Source organism: Pleurodeles waltl, chromosome 3_1 (assembly GCF_031143425.1).
Source record: "Pleurodeles waltl isolate 20211129_DDA chromosome 3_1, aPleWal1.hap1.20221129, whole genome shotgun sequence".
In the NCBI taxonomy this organism is placed as follows: Eukaryota; Metazoa; Chordata; class Amphibia; order Caudata; family Salamandridae; genus Pleurodeles; species Pleurodeles waltl.
In genome coordinates this window covers 1,478,526,652-1,478,553,356 of record NC_090440.1, presented here as the reverse complement: position 1 = coordinate 1,478,553,356, position 26,705 = coordinate 1,478,526,652, and the positions used below count along the sequence as shown (strand labels likewise).

At 41.5% G+C, this 26,705-nt stretch overlaps 1 protein-coding gene across 1 annotated transcript in view; it reads right to left on the bottom strand.

Moving 5' to 3' along the window:
* Nucleotides 1–26,705, bottom strand: part of THSD7B (thrombospondin type 1 domain containing 7B) — a 2,268,639-nt gene that overhangs the window by 289,430 nt on the left and 1,952,504 nt on the right. The window contains exon 19 of the mRNA XM_069225078.1: nucleotides 3,128–3,269. Coding sequence (XP_069081179.1) covers nucleotides 3,128–3,269 — 142 coding nt within the window. The remainder of the gene's footprint in view (nucleotides 1–3,127; nucleotides 3,270–26,705) is intronic.

Genomic DNA, 26,705 nt, shown 5'->3' with positions numbered 1-26,705 from the left:
GTGTTGCGATAACACTGCAGGACTTCAGTGACATTACAGCGACGTTGGGCTTAAGTTGCAGGCCGTGGTCATTGCGCTCAGCAAGGATCACAGAGCCGGAGCAGGGAGCAGCGTCAGAAAGCGGCGCTGGTTCTGGAGTCACTGAAGTGGGTGAGCTAGCTAGTATACAAAGTCTTTGTTGGCCCTGAGACTTCAGAACAGGAGGCAAGCTCAACCCAAGCCCTTGGAGAGCACTTCTGGGGAAGGCAGAGTCCTTCCAGCAGAGTCAGGGGCCAGCAGGCAGCAGGGCGAAAAGCAGGGCAGCAGTCCTTCCAGCAAAGCAGTCCTGATGAGTCCTTTGGTCAGTCAGGCAGTCCCTCTGACAGAATCCAGTTTTAGATCCAGAAGTGTCTGATTTGGTGGGACAAAAACCCAGTATATATACACCCAAATGTGCCTTTGAAGTGGGAGAAACTTCAAAGAGTGGTTTTGAGGGGCACACGTTCCCCTTTCAACCCAGTCCTGTCTGGCAGGATCTGTGTGGGGGGTTATCAGTCCTTTGTGTGGGGTCAGGCCACTGGCCTTTGAAGTGTAGTGAGGGCCCCTCCACCCTTCCTGCCCAGGGAGACCCAATCAGTATGCAGATGAATGGAGATGGGATTGAGTGTCCTGTGTTTATGGCTGTTTTGGTGGAATGCACAAGGGGAGCTGTCAACCAGCACAACACAGACGTGGATTTGAGACAGGCTGTAAGGCACAGAAGGAAGTAAGTGCAGGGAAATGTCCAACTTCTAAAAATAGTATTTCTGAAATGATATTGTTAAATTCAACTTCACCAGTAAGTAGGATTTTCCATTACCATTCTGTCCATACTAAATTAATCCTTTCTGACCAGAATCTACCACTTAAAAGTATATAAGGGCAGGTCTAATGCTTGCCTATAATAAGAGCAGGTCTCACAGTAGTGAGAAACAAATTTGTGAGTTCTTGACTGCCAGGACATGTGAAACACATAAGTACATGTTCTGACTTTTACTTACATAGCACCCTGCTCTATGGGTTACCTAGGGCCTACCTTAGGGGTGACTTATATGTAGGAAAGGGGGGTTTAAGGCTTTGCAAGTAGTTTTAACTGTCAAGTTGAAGTAGAAGTGAAACTGCCCACACAGACCTTGCAACAGCAGGCCTAGGACATGGTTAACCCTCTAGCTGCTGGGCCTTTTATCCCACTGTGTTGAACAGATGTGTTTTTGCAAAGTGCCTAGCTGTGGATTTTGGCCTCTAGCTCAGCCGGCACTGAGGGAAACCTAGCAAACCAGTACATTTTTGGAATGTATACACCTAGGGGAATCCAGGATGGGGTGATCCATGGGGCTCTCACTGGGTTCTGCAACCCAGAATCCTTTGCAAACCTCAAAATTGGGCTAAAAACACTCTCTCCTCATATTTCGGTGCTCCAAAGTTCCGGAATCGTAGGGGAGCCACAAACTGACTTCCACGCAGCATTCCTTCCCATCTCTAAAAATGGTACCTCACTTGTGTGGGTAGGCCTAGTGCCTGTGACAGGAAATGTCCCAAAACACAATCTGGATACATCACAGTTTTCCAATGAAAATGGATGTGTTTTTTTGCAAAGTGCCTAACTCTGGATTTTGGCCTTTAGCTCCACCAGCACCTAGGGAACTAGGGAAACCCACCAAACCTGTACATTTTTAAAAACTAGACATCTAAGGAAATCCAGGATGGAGTGACCTCTGGGGCTCTCACTAGGTTCTATCACCCAGAAACCCTTCCACTAGAGAGAGAGAGAGAGAGAGAGAGAGAGAGAGAGAGAGACAGTGTCAGTCTCTCTATCTCTCTCTTCTTGTTTCAATATGTGTGGTTTCCCTGGGGGCCGATTGCACATATTAAAAAATAAATCATTTCCCCATATGGGCCGGTCTGTGCCATTTAAAAAAAAAAAAAAAAATTACAAAAAAAATGTATCCCCTTGGGGGGCCCGATCGCCCCACTAGGAAGAATACCCTTTTTAAAAACAATTATACTGCCCCCACGGGGGCAGCCCACTTACATGGAGGCCGACCCCCAATGCAATCCCTGGGGCCTAGTGCCATTTCCTAGGCTTGACTGCAATCCACAGTTGGAAGCAGTGCCAGGAAGACATCGATGGAAAGGGGAGACTCTCCCCTTTCCATCGATACTTCCCTGGCATCTGGGGAGACCATTTTGGCCTGTTTTCCCCACTAGAGGGGGGAGAGGACACTCACCTCATCTGCTCTGCTGCTGCAGTGGGCAAACTGTGAAGTCAGAGTGCCTCGTGCTGACATCACAGATGGGCAGGAGGGAGGGCGGGGGGAGACGCGTAAGCTCTACCGCATCTCGTGAGGGAGTAAATAATAATCGTCTGGTATAAAGCACCGGAGGATTTTAAAAAAAACTCCCTGACGTTGGCCACTGATCGTGACCCACACCAGGGAGGGTGTGCATGTGTCAGCCATTGGTCGACACACGCACCAATGGGTTTAAGGGGCTACTTATATGGGTGGCACAATCAGTGCTGCAGGACCACTAGCAGCATTCAAGTTACAGGACCTGTGATGCAGGATATGAAAAACCCATTAGCATTAACGTTACTTCAATAAAAGGTGAGATCATGTTTGCTACAAACTACAAAGACATTATGGTTAAACTGTTGTCCCAGTTCTCAATGGCCTCTTCTTTATTGATAAGCTGGACATCGGTGGGAATTGCAGAAAATAAGCATGGAGTTGGGAGCCCTGTTTACTATATTTGTCTGTCACTGCCATTATGACCACCAAGCCCAGACAAGAACATTTCGAGGGGCACCAATGGCCAGCTGCCAACCCTTTAGGAAACAAACAGAAGGAACAGGGCATTCAAGTTGGTCCTCAATTAAAAGGATAACACCAAATAACAGTAGTTCATTTCATCTACAAAACATGCTGTCTTAAACACATTAGGAATTTCAGTTTATAGCCTAAGCATCTGATTTTCAACCACATTTCTGTTCTGGGAAAATATATTATCTTGGACTTAAACCTGCATAGTCCCAAATGAACACACTAGCAACATATCTTATTTAATTCCCTCACATAGGCATCCAGTGACACAACCAGTTTATTCTTACCTGTTATATTATATTGATAGTGAAAACAATTTTCGTTCAGAACGCAGGCTTCTATCTGTGTGTCTTCAGGGCAAAGCTTTCCATGGCTGGGGGCCCTTACTGGAAATCGAGTCCTTGCTCTGGTGCTATTTGAGTCACATATCTGTTTAAAGAGATTAAAGAACAAGCATATATTGAATATAGTTTTTCTCTTACTCACAGTACATTTAGCACTACACGTAGATTATATTGAAGTAGCACCTGTGCAGTACGGAGCAAAAGTGGAAATATGCATCACATTGTACTATGCAGTGGCGGTGCAACATGGACAATGACCCACAATGTTTACAAATTCACATTGTAATGCAAACATGCACGTTTACGGCAAACTTAACACTCGGAGATTGATACGGAAAGAATTAGGCATGAAAACATTCCTGTATTGCTGAGTAGATTGCATGTGAAAGATCAGGAGGTCTCAGTAAGTACAACTACACACATTCACATCAGGGGTGTAACACCTCCCCCGTATTCCCCTCTCTCCTTTAGCATTCAAAACTTAAAATAGGGGCCCTTCAGCTTGTAAGCTCAAGGTTATGGGTATTGCAAGGACTCACTCACCATTCCTTGCAGGGAGTCTAGGTAGGGTTTCCTTACGCCACAGATTCACATGGAAAGGCTGCATGTGGTGAGCGAGTCAACACCACGCTGGTGGGGGGCAATCAGTAGTGTCTCATTAATGTTAGGTGCATCAGAGCTCTTCTTCCCTATTACTGTCTCCTATGTTTTCTGTGAAGAAATTATTTTGATACTCTCTTCCCAGGTGATCACTCACTGGGTTAGCCATTCAGAGAGATGCTTTTTACAGGCAAATGAACTTATGCAGATGTGTCTCCTCAGCTTTTGCTGAGCTGATCTGATATCAGACCTAGGTCTCTGTGGCTTGAGGTGCAGGGCCACACCCACCTACAATGTAGTTAGCCTTGTTGAATGAAAACAACCTGGGTGAATCAGGCTCCAGTCATGTGCTTCTGGTGGCTGTGTGTGAGTAAGCTAGGGTGCACCTTTCTGAGATTTCACACGGGTAGGATGCGATCACATAGAAAGACTGACCAACCCCACTTTGTGAATAGTTGGACGAGGGTAGTGTTACCACAAGGCTCATAGCCTTCCACTCTCATTTAGAGAGGAGATGAGCTGGAGTTGAGACCTAAGTGTCCTAGTGTCTTCTATGACACAAGGTGACACGCTGTAACCACATACACTTGTGATGTTTCAGTTAAACTGAGCCGTGTGCAGGGTGTATCTGTTCACCTTACTGCTCGATGCGTGGCAGCATTAGCCATAGAGTCTAAGAGCAAGATTGGCCTGGCCTTGCTGTGGGTGCTCCCAACAAAGGATGGCTAGAGCAGAGATGGTCATGTGCTCATTCAGTATCAGTCTCATATCTTGGATCGTGCACTCTACACTGTCTCTAGTTGTGTGTCCCTGACCTACGAGCCTAATCCAGTACACCCAAGCTGAGGAGTCTTTCTTTCTAAGGTCCATTATCATGCTGACTCCCAGTAATTAAAAATATTACTGAGAAATTGGAGATCACTCTGTTTTTTTTTAGCATTGGTTTTATTTTGGATTTCTTTCTTTTCAAGTTGATGGTGCAAAATCCCTTTACTTTTTCTGAAGTACAACAAATTTCCATGATGCTTCATTTACTTTTTTAATTGCAATTTTATATAGCAGTAACTCGAACAAAGGTATTGGAGAACCTTACCTGAGTACCAGTTACACATTAATTTTTGGTCAGTGAGACATATTTACAAACTCCATGGCGAAGGGCAGCGCAGCTAGTGAACTTGCTGCGCTGCCCACACCACATGGAAAGGGTATAAATGCACCATAGTTACAAGGTACAGTGCATTTCTGGCCTTTCCTCTTGTGATGGTGCACAAATTGCTGCCTTGTGGCAACGCAGGCCCCTTAGCACCATGGAACCGGTGTCTGCCTTTTCAGCAGCATTGTTTTTGTGCAGGAAGGGGCACCTTCTTGCACAAAAACAATCCTGGAAGGCATTTCCTCTTTCTATGTGTGCTGCAAATGTGTCCTCCCTAATGCGCTGTAAGGCAATGCAGCGACTTGCGTTACATTGCCTTACAACATATCTACAACGCCATGAAAAGCCACGCAAAGCCACTTTGGCTTTGTGTGGCCTTGTAGATATGGTCTGTGCCTCTGATGCATCACAAGAAGTGATGCACCAGCAGCTCACAGGGCTTGTAAATAATCTCTAAAGAGTTTAAGTGATTTGCCCACAGTCACAGGATGTTGAGCGGATGCCAAGACTAGAATCTAGTTCCCCAGCTCCAAAGCTACATCCTCTGATGTACGATGTCTGGGTACAAACCCTACTCATAACAGGTAAAGCATGGCAATTGTATTGTAATTGCATTTCTATAGCGCTTACTACCCCTGACAAGTGTTGAAGTGCTTTTTAACATAGTTTAGTGATCTCACAGAGAACAGATATAAACCTAGAAAAATGCAAGGTTTCATAATAAAGAAAAGGCTCCACTTTGTAATAACAGTGCAAGCTTTAATGATAAAAGCATCGAGAGGACCAATGAAAACATTTTACTCATGAAACAGGTACCTCAAAGTACTATTGCCCAGCTATACTTTTTGGATTAGGAAGAAGAATGCAGTGTGCTATCACGAGTCACCAATTCTGTGCAAGGGAACATTGCTTGTTGTGATTGCCGGGCTACACCTGTTGTGTGGGCTTTCCTTTATGTGATCATATTTAAAAATACATGGTTCTGGGAATAACACCCTCTATGAGATCCTGTGGGAGGTTGTGTCTGCTTATTTTATGCACCGATGCAGTTATGAGATAGTGTTTTTAGCTTTACCAATTTCAAAATTCAGCAGCCAAAACGTGTTTGCTTCAAACGTAGCTACCAACGAGGCGGGATACTTACCCAGCAAACATCTCAACTTGAGCTGTGTCTTATGGTTCAGTGTGATGCAAATTCGAATCTACTGTTTTGCAGTGTATGCTGCTAGTCCAAAGTTGAGAACTTCACCATCCTTCTATTTCAAACCCAGTGTGAAATCGAGAAGGCAGAAATATTTTCTTTACCATGCAGTTGAGAGCCGAGGCAATAGCTCCCTGAAGAATCTTGAGGACTATAGATTCTTCAAAAGACAAGAATGCTGGAGCATTTTGGAAGCACTGGGCGAAGAGTGATTAACGCTAGGAGACACTGGACTGTTTGCTTCAGGGTTTGGCAAGTGAAAAGGAAGCGATTGGTCTACCAATATGTATTAGTGTGTCTTTATATTTCCTACTAAGCAACAGTGTTTTGATTTTATTCTGTTTTTGAACATATTTTCTGTAGTAACTGTCAGCCTAGAAAAAATACCTAATTTCATTTCCAACAATCATTACTTTTACCTAATTTTAGTTGCACACTATCACCTGCCAATCCTACTGTTGCATGTGAGAAATTGGGTCTTTTGTTGGCTGGGTTGTGAGCCTTGGTCAAGCAACAGCCAGATTCCCTTGCAAGGTGTACCACAAAAAGTAACTGAATTTATCTAAGCTTAACCCTGGCTTCAGCAGACACAGGACTCTGCCGCACCAAGAAGCATCAAGTCGGTTATTCAAGCTCATTTTAGCGAGCACCTTGCACACACTACAAGCACTAGAATTGCGAGCGGATGAATGACTCCACCTTCAGCCCTGCACACCCTGTGATCAGTATTCATACCCCCTGGCAGGCCATCGCCTCCAGTGCACCAAGATTGCCCCACACAGCACACTTGACAGGCCTACCTCTCTGACAGCTGTCCGGCTTCATCCCAAGCTGACAAATACTTTCACCGCCTGATTCTCTGCTCCTGTTCAAGCAACTTCCACCTCCGGACAACCCTACAATTCCACACCTCTGGTGAACAAGTTATTCTTTTCTTCCACTGTCCTAAGAAGGCACACAGTTACAAGGCCTAAAACGAGTTGACATCATCTTTGGGGGGGTCATCAGACCTTAAAACCATCCAAATAACAATCTGGACAAGTTGGAAATGGCCTTTCTGCAGGGTCACCCGCAAACTTTTTGCCTTCCTCCTTCTCTTTTTCTGATCTCATTTTGCTGGCTTTAGGACTCTGCATACTTTACCGCTGCTGATCAGTGCTAAAGTACATATGCTCTCTCCTTAAAACATGGTGACATTGGCTCTTACCCAAATGACTTATTTAATTTACTTGCAAGTCCCTAGTCAAGTGCACTACATGTGCCCAGGGCCTGTAAATTAAATGCTACTAATTGGCTGCAGCACATAAGTAGCCCCTTAACCATGTCTCAGGCATACCTCAGCAGTGCCTGGGTGCAGTTTCACTGCCACTTTGACTTGGCATTTAAGTGTAATTGCCAAGCCTTAAACTCCCCTTTTTCTCCATATAAGTCACCCCTAGGGTAGGCCCAAGGTAGCCCATACGGCATGGTGCTATGTAGGTAAAAGGCAGGGCTGAACATGTGTATTCTATATGTCCTGGTAGTGTAAAACTCCTAAATTCGTTTTTACACTGCTGTAAAGCCTGTTCCATTCATAGGATAGCATTAGGGCTACCCTCATATACTGTTTGAGTAGTAGATCCTGATCTGAAAGGAGTAGCCAGGTCATATTTAGTATGGCCAGAATAGTGATACAAAGTCCTGCTTAACGGTGAAGTTGCATTTTATATTACTATTTTAGAAATGCTACTTTTAGAAAGTGAGCATTTCTCTACACTTAAATCCTTCTGTGCCTTCCAATCCATGTCTGGCTAGGCTTAGCTGACAGCTACCTTGTGCATGCCCAAACCCTAAACACATGATGCTCAGTCCCACTTGCACACATCTGCATATTTAAAGGGTCTTCCTGGGCTGGGAGGGGGAAGTTTCTGACACTTGCATGTCAAAGGACAGTAGCCTGCCCTCACACAAAGGACTGCCACACCCTCTAGTGGGACCCTGGCAGACAGGATGGAACTGAAAGGGGACCTTGTGCACTTCTAAGCCAGTCTTTGAAGTCTCCCCCACTTCAAAGGCACATTTTGGTATTTAAGAAGGGTCTCTGACTCTACCAACTAGAAACATTACTTGACAAGACACTCTTGTCACAGACACATCCTGGAGAAGAACCCTGAACCAGAACCTGCAAACTTCCAAGAAGAACTGCCTGGCTGCCCAAAGGACTCACCTGACTGCTTTCTGAGAAGGACTGCTGCCTTGCTGTTGCCCTGCTGCCTTGCTGCTCTCTTGCTGTGCTGAGTAGTGCTCTCCAAGGGCTTGGATAGAGCTTGCCTCCTATTGCCCTGAAGTCTCAGGACCTGAAAAGACTTCATTCCTGCAAGAAGAAATCCTGGGGTGGCGAAAACCAATGCACAACCTGCCAGAAACAATGCACAGCCTGCATCACGGTCAGAAAAGGATACAGCAAGGAGAAGATCGACGCAGCGCCAGTGTAACAACCGGATATTTGATGCACGGCCCACTGGATCGATGCACAGCCCAGCCAGAACGATACAGCCCGGCTTCCTGAGAGGAATCAACGCAGTGCCTGCTGTGCAGGCGAATTTTCCACGCAACGCCCACTGGATCGACGCAGCCCCTGTGACTTTGTCCTGCCAGTGCCGGATTTCAACGCATCATCCTCGGGATGTCTGAAAACCCTGCAACCTGAAGAGGACCCAAGACCGAGCACTGGAAATCGACGCAAAGCCTTCCCTGCATGAAAAATAAACAATGCATCGCTGTGTGCGGCCCGAGAAATCGACACACACCTCCCTGTTTTCCACGCACCTTGTGCTCTGCAGTTCCTTGCAGAGATTTTGAACACAAATCAGGTACTTTGTGCTTGCAAGAAACATTTGTTGCTTTTGAGAGACTAAAGACACTTTACATCATTTTTACAGTGATATTTCAAAATATACTTATTGCATCTTAATCGTTTTGACCTGCATCTTATTATATATTTTTCTAAACACTGTGTGGTGTAGTTTTGTAGTGCTATACTGTGTTATTGCATGATTTATTGCACAAATACTTTACACATTGCCTTCTAAGTTAAGCCTGACTGCTCAGTGCCAAGCTACCAGAGGGTGGGCACAGAATAAATTTAATTGTGCGTGACTTACCCTGACTAGAGTGAGGGTCCATGCTTGGCCAGGGGGTTACCTGACTGCCAACTTAAGACCCCATTTCTAACAGGACACATTTAAAAAGATTTAGAGGAGAAGATTGTCCTCATTTTAATACTACCTAGAGGACTTGAACCTGTCTATGAAATAAGGAGTGCAGCCACATCACCCTAACCAAATGGAAGAGCAAATGTTTTTTGAGTTGTTACATTTATGTTATTTTTAGAAAAAGCTTGTTGATTATTTACACTTTTATTGTTGTTTCATTTTTGTATTTATTTGTATGTTTAAATGTTAATTTTAAGGACATACTCTAGGGGCCAATATCAACAACAAAGATTGTTACACAGCTTATGAGCAAAATATACAATGTATTTTGTGATCAAACAGATACAACACTGAATAATTTAAGCATTCATTGTGTTAATAAAGAGTGTACGATCATTTCCCACAGTATACCATACTTTTGTTTACTTAAACCTGGGTAGCTTGAAACAAAAAAAAGCAGTCATGCTTAACTTGGAGGCTATGTGTAAAGTATTTATGCAGCACACAAACAGTACCAAGGTTAAAACACAATACAAGAAAAAAAACTAAGCCAATTTAAAACAAATTGAGTAACTTAAAGTGTAATACATTATTTGACATCAAACTGACAACAATTCAATCAGTAGAACCAGAGTAATGAATTTTTAAACTTTTTAGTAAAAAAACAGTCCCTTAAAGTTCAAATCACCAACAGTTGAAATTTAGGGCCTGATTTATACTTTTTTAGCTCCGCATTTGTATTATTTTGTGGCGCAAAAGCGGTGCAAACTTACAAAATTCAATTATATTTTGTACGTTTGTGCTGCTTTTGCGTAACAAAATGATGCAAATGCAGCGCTACAAAAGTATAAATCAGGCCCTAAGTGAATAAAAGCCAGGTCAAAGTAAAAAATTATGGTCAACAGCAACTCAGTGCAGTTTGGATACAAGAAGTGGATTGGGCCCTGTCAGCTCTTACCTTAGGACATAGAAGAAATTCTGAGAAAACATGTGTGAGAAGGTAAGGTTTGTCAGGACAAGGCTGCAGGAGGTGTCCATGGAAGAAGTGTCATCATCGAATAGCCTAGTTTCAAAACCACAGTGAAGATTTCTTCATTCGGACTTAGGTGAGGAATTGGAAGTTGAACATCTCCAGCGGAACGAGGCAGGGTTGTAACCAAAGGCAGTTCCCCTTTGTTAAAGGCCCGCTGAAAAGGATTTGCTATTGTGGAAAAGAAATTAGCAGGAGAAGCTGCAAAATCAATACAAATGGTGATGCATCTGGGGTGGATAGGCAATCAGGTCAGCCTTCTCCTGGTTCTAAAAGGAGATTTTGGCAATATTTTTCCTAGTTCACAGTTTTGGAATTTGGCCATCTGGGCACCTTTTGAACCACAGCCATGGGTTTAGGACTAGTGACACCTTTTGGTGGCTCAGGACTCACTCAGGTTCGGTCCAGGTGTGACTTTAAGATGGTGGGATGCTTTTATGTCTCTGTACCTCTGAACAGGAGGACAGTAAACTAGCCCTTATAGTCACTCTGGTAGTCCTGTGTGCAGGTGAAGATGTAGGGCTGGAATTTCCTGACTCCTCTACCCTGGCTCCAAGCTGGCTGCAGTAATAAAACAGTGCTGTTACACCCTTTACGAGAAGGCAGAGCACAGGCTATTCAGCTGCAAGTGGGTCTGTGCTCAGCTCTGCCCCCATTCTCACGAGCAGAAGGCCCACTGAGGCACACCTAATCCCTGTATTGTGTGACGGTCTGGGAGAAATTCACAAAGTCTAACTGTCAGCTATTCCCAGTCATTGGACCCAAAATATGTTGCAAGCACATAAAGGGCTCAGGTCATGAACAAGCAAGTTTCTAAAAGTGGCATTTTCAAAACTGTGATGAAAAATCTGACTTTCCCAATAAAGACGGTTTAGCACTACAGTTTCATAGATATCAACCATGAAATATATTCCTGCACCATATTGGAAATTGCAACTTATTATAAACATAATGAAATTCCCAATATTATCCAATGGGAGTGGTACGCCTCACAGTAGTGAAAAACACACTTATGAGTTTTTCCCTGTCATGACATGTAAAACATAAAGGTACATGTCCAATCTTTTGATTTCACAACATCCTGCTCTATGGACTCCCTACAGCCTACCTTAGAGGTGACATATGTAATAAAAGGGGAGTTTGGGGCTTGACAATAGAGTTTTAATGCCAAGTCAACATGGAAGGCTGCAATGGCAGGTTTGGGACATGTATTAAAGTGTTACATGAGAGAGTGACACAATAAATGCTGCAGGCCCACTGGTAGCATCTAATTTAAAGGCCCTGGGTATAAGGTGTACCACTCTACAAGGGACTTATATGTAAATTAAATACTTCAATTTGGTATATGCCAATCAAACAATGTTTAGGAGAGTGAGAAAAGTGTTTTAGCACTGGTTAGCAGAATCCCAATGCCAACAAAAATAATTTTGAGCAAAAATTGGAAGTAAATTGGCACAGTGTTTGGAAAAAGACCACTGGCAGGTCTAAAGGTGCACATCTGCAGAATTCCATCTGGCCCTATATCTGTCCGTATAGCTCTTCCTAATTTCTGAGATTGTGTATTACATGGGTGTCTAACTAAGGACATGAGGCGTGGATCCAAGTAGTTGAGATATTGACATAAAATAGATTTTGAATCAATTAAATGAAATACAACTAATTTATATTCTTCTTTTGGTAATTTGTTTAGAATTTTTTGTGTTTTGTGTACAATTCACTGACGTTTCTAAAAAATATTAGTTTGCAATATTGCAGTCTTCATATGATTTGTATTGTTTGATGTTTGTTTTTCCTCAATGGATTATGTATAGATCATTGCATCCCTAATAAATAAAATATAAAATAAGAAATATGGTGTGTTGAATAACACTGACAGCCTATGAAAGAGATGGGAATAATGTTACAGCAACATCCACAAAACATAAATAATTTTAAACAAATATCCAGACAATAGAAGCAACCAGGTTACCGACACAAGCACAACATCCCCTATCAAAACAGCTTGAAAATATCTTGCAGTATGCGGTAGGAATATTGCTTTCCAGTGCTATGGCAAAGCCCATTTTCTGAGCAAAGAAGGATGGCTAAAAATGTCAGCATTCTCAAAGATTCTACTACAAAACAATTCAATACTGTGTCTATATTTGTGCAACAATCTTGTGCTAAATTGTCAATTCTTGGACTCATAATCCTGTGTCTATTAATTCTAGTTAATCGTAATCTTTATCATTGTTAAAGTCTATATTGAGCATTAATAGTCTCATTAGATGCCATTTACTGAAGATGTCCATCACTGAATCACTTGTTTTAAATCAAATACAATGGCTGTAATTCAGCATGTTCAGTTCCTGTAGGTCAATGTTTAATGTCACTAATCAAAATATTATTATATCTAAGGTAAAAATGAATAAATGCAGCTGCCACCGTTCCCGTCCAACCGATCACAAGAGTCTGATCAATCAAAATTCAATAAAGTATCCTTAGAACACATGACACCTAGGTCACAGAGGGGCAAGCAACATGATTATAAAGGTACTATACTGAAGCATTAGGGAATTAAAACATGCTGTGTCTTAAAAATGAATCCTTTTATTTTATCCCCATAATGGATCCACTAGATAAAAAATTAAGAAATGTAAGGTGTTTTATTAATTTAACTGTAACAGGGTTTGTGTTACCTTTGTGTTTGTGTTACCTTTGGTACAGTAGACAGCCATGGAACCATGGAACAGGTTCTAATAAAACAGCCTGAAGTCAAGCAGAAAAGAAATACTTCCACTAGTCATAATAAGCTGCAAGTTAAGGATCAAAACAAGTTCACAAGAAAGGGGAGAACATGTTAATTTACTAAGTAAGACAAATCCCATCCACAAACAAGATCAGAGTGATGAATGAGAGTTTAGTTCGGCAATGAGTAACTATCCTTTAAAAATTGCTTTCAATATTGTATTGTTTCCGAGAGACCTGATTTACAAAGTCATCTTTAAATTGGATATAGAGGTTTGTGGATAAAGTAATGGATGAACAAATATTTTGTAGCATGTGTATGGGGCAGTGCAGCATAAATAATTGTTCATCATATGAAATTATACCTTACTGCTAGAGTCCTATTCCACTCAAAATACACCGTTGGTGCAAGGAAATAATCTTCAATTTGAGCACGTTTTAGCTAAACTTTGTACACAATTTCCTTAAATGTATAATAAATAGGGTTGTAAGAAATGTATGTAATTTACTTTTGTCTAATACTGATAAACTTCTGAAACATTCCTTGAAATTCTGCACAATTCAAGAAATGCAAATGTATTATTTTGTGCATATATTGCACTGAAATACGTCATCATGTAGATGTAAGGATGCAAGTTGTACCAACAAAATAGTGCACCAAAGCACCAGTAAGAACAGTTGTTGGTGTTTGTGGCATACTTTCAGGAATTGTACACAACAAGCATAATCTAAAATGAATTAAATAACACTAACTATGCCAGTGTAATTTAAATTATGTTCAGGTCTAATGTAAGAAATTGGAGTATTAGTTGAAGTAGTCAGAACCCTCTTTAATCAATAATCACAATCCTTGTGAGGGTGAACCACTAAAGTTACTAAATAGATATGTGTTTAACCCTCTGGTAGCTTGTTACAAAGCAGTCTGGATCCAATTGGAGACAATGTGTAAAATATTTATGCAGTACTCAAACAGAAATAAACACAAGCAAATCCTAAAACTATGTTTTAAAAAAATAAATGCATACATTCCAATAAGCAAAATGGTGCCAATAAATAGAACTGGAGATATGAATTTACAAAATTTGAATTAAAAATAGCACCAAAAAGCACAAAACACCAACCACGGTTATCTGGTTGTGCTTGACTGGGTCAAAGTCACGAGTTAAGGCTGATCGCTATAGAGCATTGGTCTAATAAAGGGACTAGCTTCATCCTGAGAGAAAGTTTACCTCTGGACTTGGATACGTTTATGAAGAAAAAGACGTAGGCGTAGGGAGGCAGGCTCACTAAAGTGGAAAATCAACTTTGGAGGTTTTTCACTGCCAGGGTATTTTAATTATACATGCCCTACTTTTTTAAATTCCATGCACCCTGCCCAAATATAAATATTTAAGAGGAAGGTTTAGTCCTGGCAAGAGTTTTGTTTTGCCAGTTTGAAATGACAGTTTTCAACTGTACACACACACTTCATTGGTAGGTTGGGAAATATTTTACAGTGCTACTTAAGTGCATGGTACAATGAGTGTGGTAGATCTCTTGTAGCATTTCATTTGACTGCCCTGAGCACATGTAGGGTCTTGTAAGTAAATCAAATGTGCCAATTAAGTATTACCCAAATTTGCCATGTTTGAAAGGGACAGCACAAACAATTTATCACTGGTTGACTGGGATAAAGAAACATGCTTATACGGCCAAAAAATGGGATAAACAACAGAAAATAAATCTGGGGTGAACCTGCTGGAAGAGCACATTTCCAGCATCTAATATTAGATATCATATCAAAATAATTTTTGTTTGATTATCAAGTCACTGTCTTTGACCAAACCTGTAATATTTGGCATTGTGAAATGTTCCACTAGTGTTCAGACAACAATATGTGAAAAATAAATAAACATGTAGAAATATGATATTTCTTATCGTTTTTATGTGTTGTGATAAACTATTTGCTACCTTACAGACTCCAGTCTCTTACCCTAGCCTCATATCTCTCCACTTTCACATTTCCATATCTTTCATCTTTCAGAACAGTTTTAGGTTTTTGCCAGTTGCTGTAATTCACTTCATCCTTATTGTTGCCAAAAAAGTGAAAATCCCACGGTCCTTATTAGATAGTTATACTTGGTACTCTTCAGTTCTGTTAGAGTGATTACAGCTTCGATTGTGTGACTCCTGTCTGTCGCACAGTTGTCGGGGCTGCATGATTTGTCTAAAGGATGCTACATTTCACGATCATTCTTTGAAAACAATCCATGGGTAGATTGGCTAAGAAGCCTATTTTGTAGTCAATGTAGGCTGCAAAAAGGTGGCAAGTGTCTCTCTGACCAAGGAGGCTTTGCTAATAGTTTATCACTGACTGTAGTAGTGCAGTAAGGAAAGGGGAGTACCTGTAATTAGTTCAGAGGATGCAGGGGCGGGCGGGTGCCATCCACGTGTTAGCCTTTAAACCACAATTACAACTGTCTTCTACTATACAATCAGCCTTTGTTGGGTGCTCTCAGTGAGACTGTCTCGTCTCACCAATATTCTCCTGCCAGGCTCAAAATCCAAAAGCATTTACAAATAGTATTAAGGGGTCATTCATACTTGGAGTTGAGATTACAGTCCACTGCTTTACTAGCCTCTTCTCCCAGGGTGCAGGCCCACCAGACATATATAATAAACCCACCTGTCTGTTGGTGATCTCTATGCTTTCCATCGTGTGGCAGATGGATTGAAGGCAGGACGATTTCTCACATGGTGCCATGTCTATTAGCTTTACTCGGCAAACTTTCTTGCTTTGCTGAAAGAAACTCCCAAAGCAGGAGTTTATTTCATTAAAAATAGAAATTAGTGTCCCTGAGGTGCAGGGAGTTTTTTCCTTAGGACTCAAGGACATCGTTTCTTTTCCCTCCCTGGATTGTCATTCCTGTTGTGGCAGACCCGGACAAACATTTCAATTCATGGTTGCTAAGCCCTAAATAGTTTGCAGTCAAGTCAAATGTTTTCATCATTGAACCAGCTGACGCTCTTTGTTTGGAAACCTTGCACTCCCACACCGCTAAGTGGTGCATTGGAACCACAAGTTTGATGAGCAAGAGGCCGATCTTTTAATAATGTGACCCCAGCTGAGCTAAATTCTAAAATGAAGCCCTAATCACTCAATTTAAGTGAAAAAGCTCCAACTGTCTGTTCGCTGACCCACTGTTTCCATTACATAACATACGTCGAGTGGGCTTTGTGTCAGTCCCTTGCTCATGATTGTTGTTTATCCCAGGTACCTGTCCTCGATTCGCCATTTTGGTGTGTGTCCCGCCCAGGAGCATTTTAGCCTTACAGTGTTAGAACTGGATGCGTTGTCTACTTCCACTTCTACATTAAGGGGGGCCCTGCCTTTCTTTTGGATTTAGCACTTTATTATACTGCATGTGTTACCTTGTCTTGCCTTCCCTGCTTGTCCCTCTCTTCCCCTGCATGCTTTGTTTTACTGCCATCCTACAATTCACTTTCTATTTGTCGTTCTGAAATTGGCATCCATAGTGTTAAAACAGTTAATAAGAACTGGCAACATGTCAGCTGGTGCATTATGACACATCGTGGAAAGGCTTACCTTTTTTTGAAAGTCCATTCATGACGCCCAGCTTGGAATGTTAATGGTGATTAGAAAAGTATTGGTAATGTCAATAGTCATAGCCTTCTAGAGCTGACACCTATTGGTTTGCCAACAGTTGATTGTAAATTCTTAGCCAGCTGCCTTTTAGTGATTTAGCCACACCAATATGTAGAGATGATGGATGCCAAGGATGAGTACGCTTACCATGCATGAGCTAAGGATGCCGGCTTTTCCAATAAAAGGTTTCACAGCGACAATTTTGCTATGTCAAACCTGTGTTAATTGGTGATCAACGTTCAACCCCTCAGTTGTGTAAATTGAACCACTAATCGTAATTATTTATTTGAATTTATCTAATTCTAACTGGTTGTCAATACGTGATTTAATTTTACGCAATTAATTTGTCTTTTTGTCTTCACTAGGAAGAAGCATGGGCTAAATGATTTGTCAATAAAAGTCAGTCAGTCTTGGCAGACGTTGCTAATTAGTTTTCGCCGCATCACTTTTAAAAGATCAATAAACGTGATAAGAAAATCTCAGATTTGTGTACTTTGCAGTGCCTGGTCTCATTTGAAACGTGTTTCTATCAAGTGATGAGGAAATAGTTTTGCAGAGTGATGCACAAGGAAAATTCCACATATGAGTTTAATAGTGTTGGTGCTTGTTTTGCATGAGGAGTTTTCTATCTTTTCCTTGCATAACTGGAATAAACACATGTAAGTTTCATGCACATGATGAAACGAGATGTTACAAAGGCTCTCTTCTACGTACGTTGGCTTTTATTTACCGCAAAGTACATTTATTTTACTGCCCGTTGAGAAAACGTTAGATTTTGATTAATACCACAAGGTGTATCCTATTATGATCTAAAAACGTTTATTTTGTTTTTTTCATGGCCGAAGTATTGGTAAGATTCATCGTGCAGAATGCGTATGCGGGGAAAAATAGTTGGTTTGATCCATTTATGCCCAAACGTGGTTACACAGCAGTTCCAACAACTCTGTAATGTGACACTCTAGATCTTTTTTTTTTTAATTCGATCAGGAGGATGCTAAGTAATGCGCCAGTATCAATATACATTCCGAGATTACCAAAACCCATTGTTTTTTGTGGTGGTGCTAGCATTTCTGAGCATATTTTTTATTTATTTCTTGATCACGGTGTGAGAAATATTGTTGAATTCTGTAAGCATCTGTCGCCCCATTAACAGAGAAGGTATTGTCTGAGTTCCAGGCCCCAGGCGTCCCACCTTAAAAATATCTGTGTTGCAGAGCAGGGCAAATTGTCACCAAATGGGAGTCTATTGTGTAAAGTGTGCAAAGTACACAAACACATCTCCTTTGGGACATTTGGGGGGTATGAGATCAGAACCTCGGTCCCTTCTTAGTTTGCTTACTTTTCAGCCCCTAAAAGAAGTACATGAAAACTATTCATCTTGTACAGTTCCATAGACCGCCCTCTCAAGGCCTACCTGCATTCTTGCGCTAGCACAGGGTATTGTTCTACTAATACTATAATACGAGGCTTCTCAATCCTTTACTTTCCCTCAAACATAAATGTATTTATATATACCTACAGGGAACCAAACTTATAACCTCCCCAGTAATCAATCTAATCTATTGTGTCTATCCCTTTGTAATGCTTTTGCCCTAAAAGGTAGCAACATGACTCCCACCTAAAGGAGCTACCTCTCTATAAAAACTCACCTTGTTGTTTTCTATTCTCCAGGGTCCATTGCACTAATTCCTCAAGACTCTTGAAACTCAGTAGCACTTGGACTCTGAGCAAGTGCACACAAACCACTCAAGGAACACTCCAAGGCCATTGCTGTCATAGTGATCCCAACACCCTTCCTAAAAAGGTGAGAACATCAAACTACTTTTAAAATCAGGCCATTGGAAGTGAATGATGCTTACAAAGCTGCTTGCTTCTCTGTCAAAACCTAAAGACATAGGAGACTGGTGATCAAAGCGCTTTGTGTAGGTAAAGTAGTACTTCAATAGTAAGGGTCCACACACTCAAAAATGTTTTTTGTTGCAGAGATCTCTGCCCACACCTGCACATTTTTCTATTAAAGGAGTTCTCCACCATGAGTGCATGCCGTGGTAAAAACGTTAGGAAGAATGATGGGATTGTGAAGGCAGGGCGCTTGGAAAATGTGGAATATCTATTCTAAAACTGGAACAGTGAGGGGAACATTTGAGGGGCTCAAGGGGGTACTTACAAATACCAAAAGACTCCCACAAAAGAACAATTGTGCTATTTTTCACCAAAGTTACACCTGCATCTACTAAAATCTGAAATGGCTACTCTAGCCAAGTATTGGAGGAAGTCACACAACATACATGACCACTCACTGGCAAGGCAGTCTTCTAGACAGTGAATGACATTGATAGCAAATAAAGTAAAATGGGGAAATAAAGGGAAAGTAAAATGTTTTTTATTTTTTATTTGTAATATATTTTAAAAAACATATATTTTAATGAAGACTCAGGCACATAACAGTAAATATATTTTGAATTTGTAGTTTGCATTGTATTTGTGTATAAATCATTAGTACAGGGATAAAGACAAAAACAAATTAAATCACACAAAACATAATAAGACTTAGACATTCAACATATTGCAAGTGCCCACAAATACCAGGAGAGTTCATTGGCCATTGTTCCTTATTACTAGAGACAAAAAAGTGTTAGATAACAAGTCCAGTTTCCAATCCACCCAAGGTAGTCATCAAGTCAAGGGAGTCCTGGGACACATGTCCCTTTACTCCCCCTTGATACTGTACAGATTAATTATCAATATCAATATATCTTGTTAGAGTCCTCCTACTGAAAAGTTGACACCTATAGTCAGAAAAGGCATTCCCAAGACTAGAAGACAAGAGAATCTGAGTCTAAAATAAAATGATGAATATTCCACATCTCAAAAGCGTATATCAATATGAATACATAGAAGACAAATGACCATAAGAAAATTGGACCATGACTGAAAAAATATTGATTTCCTACAAAACTGTGCATCATGTGCCAAGACCACACTATTCATGCCTGTGTATACATGTTTGTTGAGATCACTATGCACACAGAAGCTAAGAATGAGTTGTTGAAAGTGTAACATGAATCACTGAAATAGGTAAATTGTATGTAAGGGAATTGTGAGATAGCGTAAATGAGTGCCCCCCAATGTGCTGAATGCAATCATTGCTCACCTTGCACTGTATGTGTATTGTCATACATGATGACTCAATACATAAGCAAAGGGCTGATTTGTACCTGTGTGATAGCCGCAAATGCAAATAATGTTCTGTGGACCACCGCTTATCCATGTCTCCACCAAAATGGATGTGGGGAGACCATGGAATTAGACAACTCGATCATTAAAATCTGTGATGAGAATAGTGCCCTTGAAATAAGGAATAAAAACTGAATAGAGGACTTAGGGGCTCATTATGAACACAGCAGTTCAGACCGCCATGCTGGTGGTGGCGGAAATACCACCACCGGCATGGCGGTCTGAACCGCCAAATATTGAACATGGGAGGGCCGCCACAGGCGGCCCCCTGCCACCGCCAGACTACCGCCGACAGGCAGCCTGACAATGGCGGATATCATTATCCGACAGGGCATCGCTGCTTGCAGTGCTGCCCTCTGGATAATGATCCCTTTTTCCTCAAGCCTTTCCCTGGTGGGATCCCACATTAGGGAAAGGATGGAGGAAGGGGTGCTCCGAGCCCCCTCTGTGGGCCCCTGCACTGCCCATTCACTAGGCATGGGCAGTGCAGGGGCCCCCATGCAGTGCCCCACCGCGCAGTAATTCGGGCAGTGATCTGCGCGACGAGTGCTGCTGCACCCGCTACACAGTGGCATTGACGGCGGCTCCATGTGGAGCCGTTGTCAATGCGGGCCGGCGGCCAGAAACACTGTTTCTGCCCCCCCGGCCCAGCAGAATGTCCATTATGCAGCCGGCGGGATCTCAAGGGGCCTGGCGGTCTATAAAAAGACCGCCAGCATGAACACGGTGGGGTTTCCCGCCGTGTTCATAATAAGCCCCTTAATCTTAGTCACATGTGTGAACTTTGCTAGACAAAGCCAGAATGCAAAGATGCTCTCTGGGTGTAGGGAGTGCTCAAGCTTGCAGGGCTTAACGATTGAGGACAGATAAAGTGCCTGAACTTTCACCGTTTGGTTTACTCTATAGTGCTCCCGACTCAAAATCTCTTGCACGCAAATAAATACCGGCATGCCAAAGGTGCTGCCACACCAAAATAAGAAAGTGGTTGGTCAGTGTGTCATGTGGAATCCATGCCAGGATCACGTCACATGATAAATCACTCAGTATCGGCCATCTTAAAATGGATGTGAATTCATTTTCCAGGTATGGATATTGTGAAAAGAAATTCACAAATCAATGGACTTATAGAAAAAACACCACAGGCACTTGTGTGATTTGCCTGATTGTACTCATAAATGTGGAAGGCTAAATCTACCTGCTTAAGTATTAGAAACTAAATGAAACTGTAATCTGACTTGCCTCAGTGAACAGTCCATGGTAATTTTCAGGTAAAAACCTCACTTAAAATGATTGAAATTACTTGTGGGTCTATTTCTGGTGAATGACTGATACAAACTAACTATAGAATATTATCTGAATATCAATAACTAATCCACACAAGGTCTGGAAAATGATGTATAGTAAATGAGAATTAAATAATTCAGCCATCAAAAAGCAAGTCACAACAAGCGTTATATCAGGGATCATATTCGTCATGTCATTGAAACCACTAGTGGCTGTATGGAATTTCTCAATTATTTTAACCTCAAGTGTCTGACAAGACCGATGAAACAGAGCCACCCTACAGGTTACGCTGTGAAACAAAAATGACTGGCCTGCTGAGCTTTGTATGTCCTGCTGGAATAGTAGTATAGAGAAAACTATATTTCTCATAGCCAGGATATTATGTCACATAACCAGCATCAAAGCCACCAGTCACAAAACACAGTCCATGAAATAATGTTAATTTCATAAACACCTGTCCTCTTTTGTTTATGCTCCCAGCACAGAACAAAATATGAGAGGTCTCTCTCTTTCTCTCTCTTTCTCTCTCTCTCTCTTTTGTTGCTTTACTACTAATGGAAATTTGAAGGACACACCCTTTTATTGCATGGTCATCCCCGATTTGTCACCTTTTACTGGACCCTACATTTCTTTGCACCAAGAAGTCTGTGCAGATTACCCATGCTAGCAAGTAGTAAAGTGCCTGTGCTTCCTCTTTTAACATGGGTGAATTGGCATGCCTATAAGTTCCTAGTATATGGTACAATGTGCACAGATGGACTGGAAGGTAAACGCTGATAATTGAAAGCTGATAATAAAAAAGGACAACCCAATATTACCTTGTGAGCTTGGGAATAAGTTAGATAAGTTAAAGGTGCCAAAAAGGGACTTATTTAAACCAAATAAATGTGAACTAAATCATAAATAATTTCAAGATGTTGAAATCATAGCAACATCTATATAGAAATAAACCAGTACTCATTCAGTGTGATCCAGTCACAGAGGAATGAAGTTACCGGTGTATAACCACAGAATTATTTTTCTATTTTGTGCAATCAGACAAATTGTCATTAAACAAATTTACAGGGGTTCATACACCAAAACAGATATGGTTACAGAGACATGGCAGGCCTAATGTTATCAATATTGTCGTCAAACCATATTTCATATGTAATAGTAACCCATAAGAATGTGCTCAAGAGTTATTCATGCAGTGAAGATCCAGGACTCCACAATGGAGAATTTAAAGATGATTTAGGTAGTGCATCAATGTTTCAGTCTCGAAGCAGATGTCCGTGAGACCATCATCAGGACTTGCAATAGTAGGAAAAATAGGAGCAAATCTTTTGCAAGTCTTGATAATGGTCTCACTGAAATCCGCTATTGAGACTGAAACTTCAACGTGCTACCCAACTCATCTTTAAGTCCTCCAATTCAGAGTGCCTGCAACCCCTGCAATCTTCGTTCTCAAGGCATATTGGTTCTTTACTTGACTAAAGTAATTAATAAGTTCATAGCTAAATAAATGCATAAATCATTAAACAAATACGTACACAAATAACTAAATAAATAAATAAATTGATAAATAAATAAATACTGAATGGTGAGTTTCCAGGGCAGCTTCAAACTAATCTGGCAAACATAATTGATTTTGATTTTGTTCAGGGGCTCGTCTTCATGATCCAGCAACAAGTTCACATTTTCCCCACAGGCATATGAAGCAGTGTTCCATAAAGTATAGTATAAGTATATGTATGTCTTTTCATCCTCTACAAATGCAGTGTACGTAAATTGGTTAGATTACCCTTATAGATTTGAAAATGTTAATCTTAAAGAGTGTTTGGAGTTGTCTTAGTCTACGGTATATTATACCTGTTACCCTCTCATAGCGACAGAGTCCAAGGAGAAGCAGAAGCAGCAGGACATAGGTGAACCTCAATGGGGTGTTCTGGAATGCACACTTTAATATAAGTTGTGTTTCTAATTGATGTATTGATAATGATTTTATGACATCATTCCCAGGTTATGGGGAATGCAGTATTTAAAAGAGATGTGTTCTTTTTTCTGGGTATTGATCTTTGAAATTCCCTCTAAAGTAGAAATAAACAGAAAAGCCATGCATAATCATCCCCTACTTCCAATTTCCAATACGATTGAAGGTATCTATTAAAAAAGGTTGTAGGGATGTCGGAGAGAGAGATCGTTATTGCAATGGTCTCTCCATACAATGATTTGAAAAGTCAGGCTAGCAAAATGCTTGGTGCAAATGTTATAGGTATGTTTGGATGCATGAACACAACAGAGTCACTTTTGGCCTAATGATCAGGATCTTGGCCTGTCGCTCAGTAGTCTGAAGGTTCAAGTCCTAGTATCACTTGGCAGTGTGTCCGTTTATTTTCTAGTGCTTTCTTCATTAAACATCCCTAGTTCTAGAACATTGAAGTCTTTTTCCCCTCAAACAATGTGGGTTGAATGTCATATCTAAGCTGGGCACTGCACAGTAAGGCGTTGCCTCTGGCCTAGTGCTTAAGGTTTTGAATTTGCACAGTAAAGGTTAAGGGGTCTACTCTAGATGAGTCTGTGGTCATTTCCTATTTTAGTTTCTTTTCAACTATAAATATTTAAGTTACATACTGAAAAGTGATCTCATTCTTTTAATTGACAAAAACATTTTTCTTTTCGATTTGTCTGGAAATATCTAATTGTAAGTATATAATTCATGAAAGCCAAAATCGCCCTAACTCTCTCAATCTCTCACTTTCTCTCTCTCTCTCTTTCTCTCTCAGGATTGGGTGATTAGGGGGATTGGCCACAGGCATTGGCCACAGGCCAGATCCTGCACCTAACCACCACTGCACAAGGCCGAAGGCCATGCACAGGGATTCACTGAAAAAACAAAGGTTACATTGATGTTATAGTTAGAAAATAGAATTAAAAAAACATAAAAATTAACTTAAAGCAACAAAGGTTACAGGGATGTTATAGTCACATTCTGAATTCACCAGTTATAGTTATAGTTATTTCAAGTAACTATAACCGGTGCCCTAGCTTGCTCCCCACCATGCACTGCTAATTACCCCAGATATTACAGCACTCACTACATCTTTTATAACATCAATGATAATATCACTGTAACATTTCTTGTAGTATAATTAATAAAGAAAACTGTGCATGGCGGGGGGTGAGCTAAGCTTTAGTTACCTTAGGGCAGAACCTAACTATAACATACCTGTAACCTTTGTTATTTTTAAATGAATATATATATATATATATATATATATATATATACATATTGTTGGACCTGACTTTTTGACAGGGTCATCCCCAAACTTTTTGCCTCCTTCCTCCTATTTTTTTTGACCTGTTGTTGTTGGCTTTTGACCTCTGGGCACTTTACCACTGCTAACCAGTGCTAAAGTGCATATGCTCTCTGTGTAAATTGTACTATTGATTGGTTTATCCATGATTGACTGTTTAATTTACTTGTAAGTCCCTAGTAGAGTGCACTACATGTGCCTAGGGCATGTAGATTAAAGGCTAATAGTGGGCCTGCAGCACTGGTTGTGCCACCCACTTCAGTAGCCCCTTAACCTTGTCTCAGGCCTGCCATTGCAAGGCCTGTGTGTGCAGTTTCACTGCCACTTCGACTTGGCATTTAAAGGTACTTGCCAAGCCTAGAACTCCCCTTTTTCTATACATAAGTCACCCCTAATGTGTGCCCTAGGTAACCCCTAGAGCCGTGTGCCGTGTGGGTAAAAGGCAGGACATGTACTTGTGTGGTTATATGTCCTGGTAGTGTAAAACTCCTAAATTTGTTTTCACACTACTGTGAGGCCTGCTCCCTTCATAGGCTAACATTGGGGCTGCCCTCATACATTGTTGAAGTGGCAGCTGCTGATCTGAAAGGAGCAGGAAGGTCATATTTAGTATGGCCAGAATGGTAATATAAAATCCTGCTGACTGGTGAAGTCGGATTTAATATTACTATTCTAGAAATGCTACTTTTAGAAAGTGAGCGTTTCTTTGCACTAAAACCTTGTTGTGCCCTTCAATCCACGTCTGGCTATGTTTAGTTGACAGCTCCTTGTGCATTCACTCACACACACCCCAAACACAGGGTACTCAGCCTCACTTGCATACATCTGCATTTTGAATGGGTCTTCCTGGGCTGGGAGGGTGGAGGGCCTGCCCTCACACAAAGGACTGCCACACCCCCTACTGGGACTCTGGCAGACAGGATTGAACTGAAAGGGGGCTTGGTGCATTTCTTAGACACTCTTTGAAGTCACCCCCACTTCAAAGGCACAACTTAGTATAAAACAGGGCCTCTGCCCTACCTCATCAGACACTTGCTGGAGATGAAACCTGAACCAGAAACTACATCCTGCCAAGAAGAACTGCCTGGCTGCTCAAATGACTCACCTGTCTGCTTTTCTACAAAGGACTGCTGCCTTGCTGTTGGCCTGCCTTGCTGAACTCTTGTATGGCTGTAAAAGTGCTCTGCAAGGGTTTGGATAGAGCTTGCCTCCTGTTCCCTGAAGTCTCAGGACCAAAAAGACTTCTCTCTTTCACTTGGACGCTCCGTGCGGCGAACTTTTCAACGCACAGCTTGTTCCGCGGCAAGAAAAATGCTGCACACCGACGCTGATCGACGCGACGCCTTCGGGACGACCAAAACTTTGACGCACGGCCTCGCAAGGACAACGCCGCCCGACTCCCAAAGAGAAATCGACACGACGCCTGTCGTGAGATCGAAACTTCGATGCGCAGCCCCGCAGAATGACGCGCAGCTGGAAAACAAGCAGGAAAATCCACGCACAGACCCGGGACATCTGGTACTCCCCGCGATCCACAGAAAGAGACTGTCCGTGCGCCGGAAACGACGCACGACTTCCCGCGTGGAAAATAACGACACAAGTCCGTGTGTGCTGAGGAGAAATCGACGCCCACACCAGTTTTCCACATATCTCTTCTCCTGTGGCCCTCTGAGGAGATTTTCCACCAGAAACCAGGTACTTTGTGTTTGAAAGAGACTTTGTTTGCTTTCTAAAGACTTAAGACACTTTATATAACTTTTCAGTGATATCTTTACAAATTCATATTGCAACTTTGATCGTTTTGACCTGCAAATACCCAGATAAATATTATATATTTTTCTAAACACTGTGTGGTGTATTTTTGTGGTGTTATATTATGGTATTGTATGATTTATTGCACAAATGCTTTACACATTGCCTTCTAACTTAAGCCTGACTGCTCGTGCCGAGCTACCAGAGGGTGGGCACAGGCTGATTTTGGATTGTGTGTGACTTACCCTGACTAGAGTGAAGGTTCTTGCTTGGACAGAGGGCAACCTGACTGCCAACCAAAAACCCAATTTCTAACATTGGTGATCAGCGGTGAGGATAGGACTTGTGTTTGTGCAGTGACATACAGTAGCTAAGTATTTCACTACCTACCCACAGTTGAA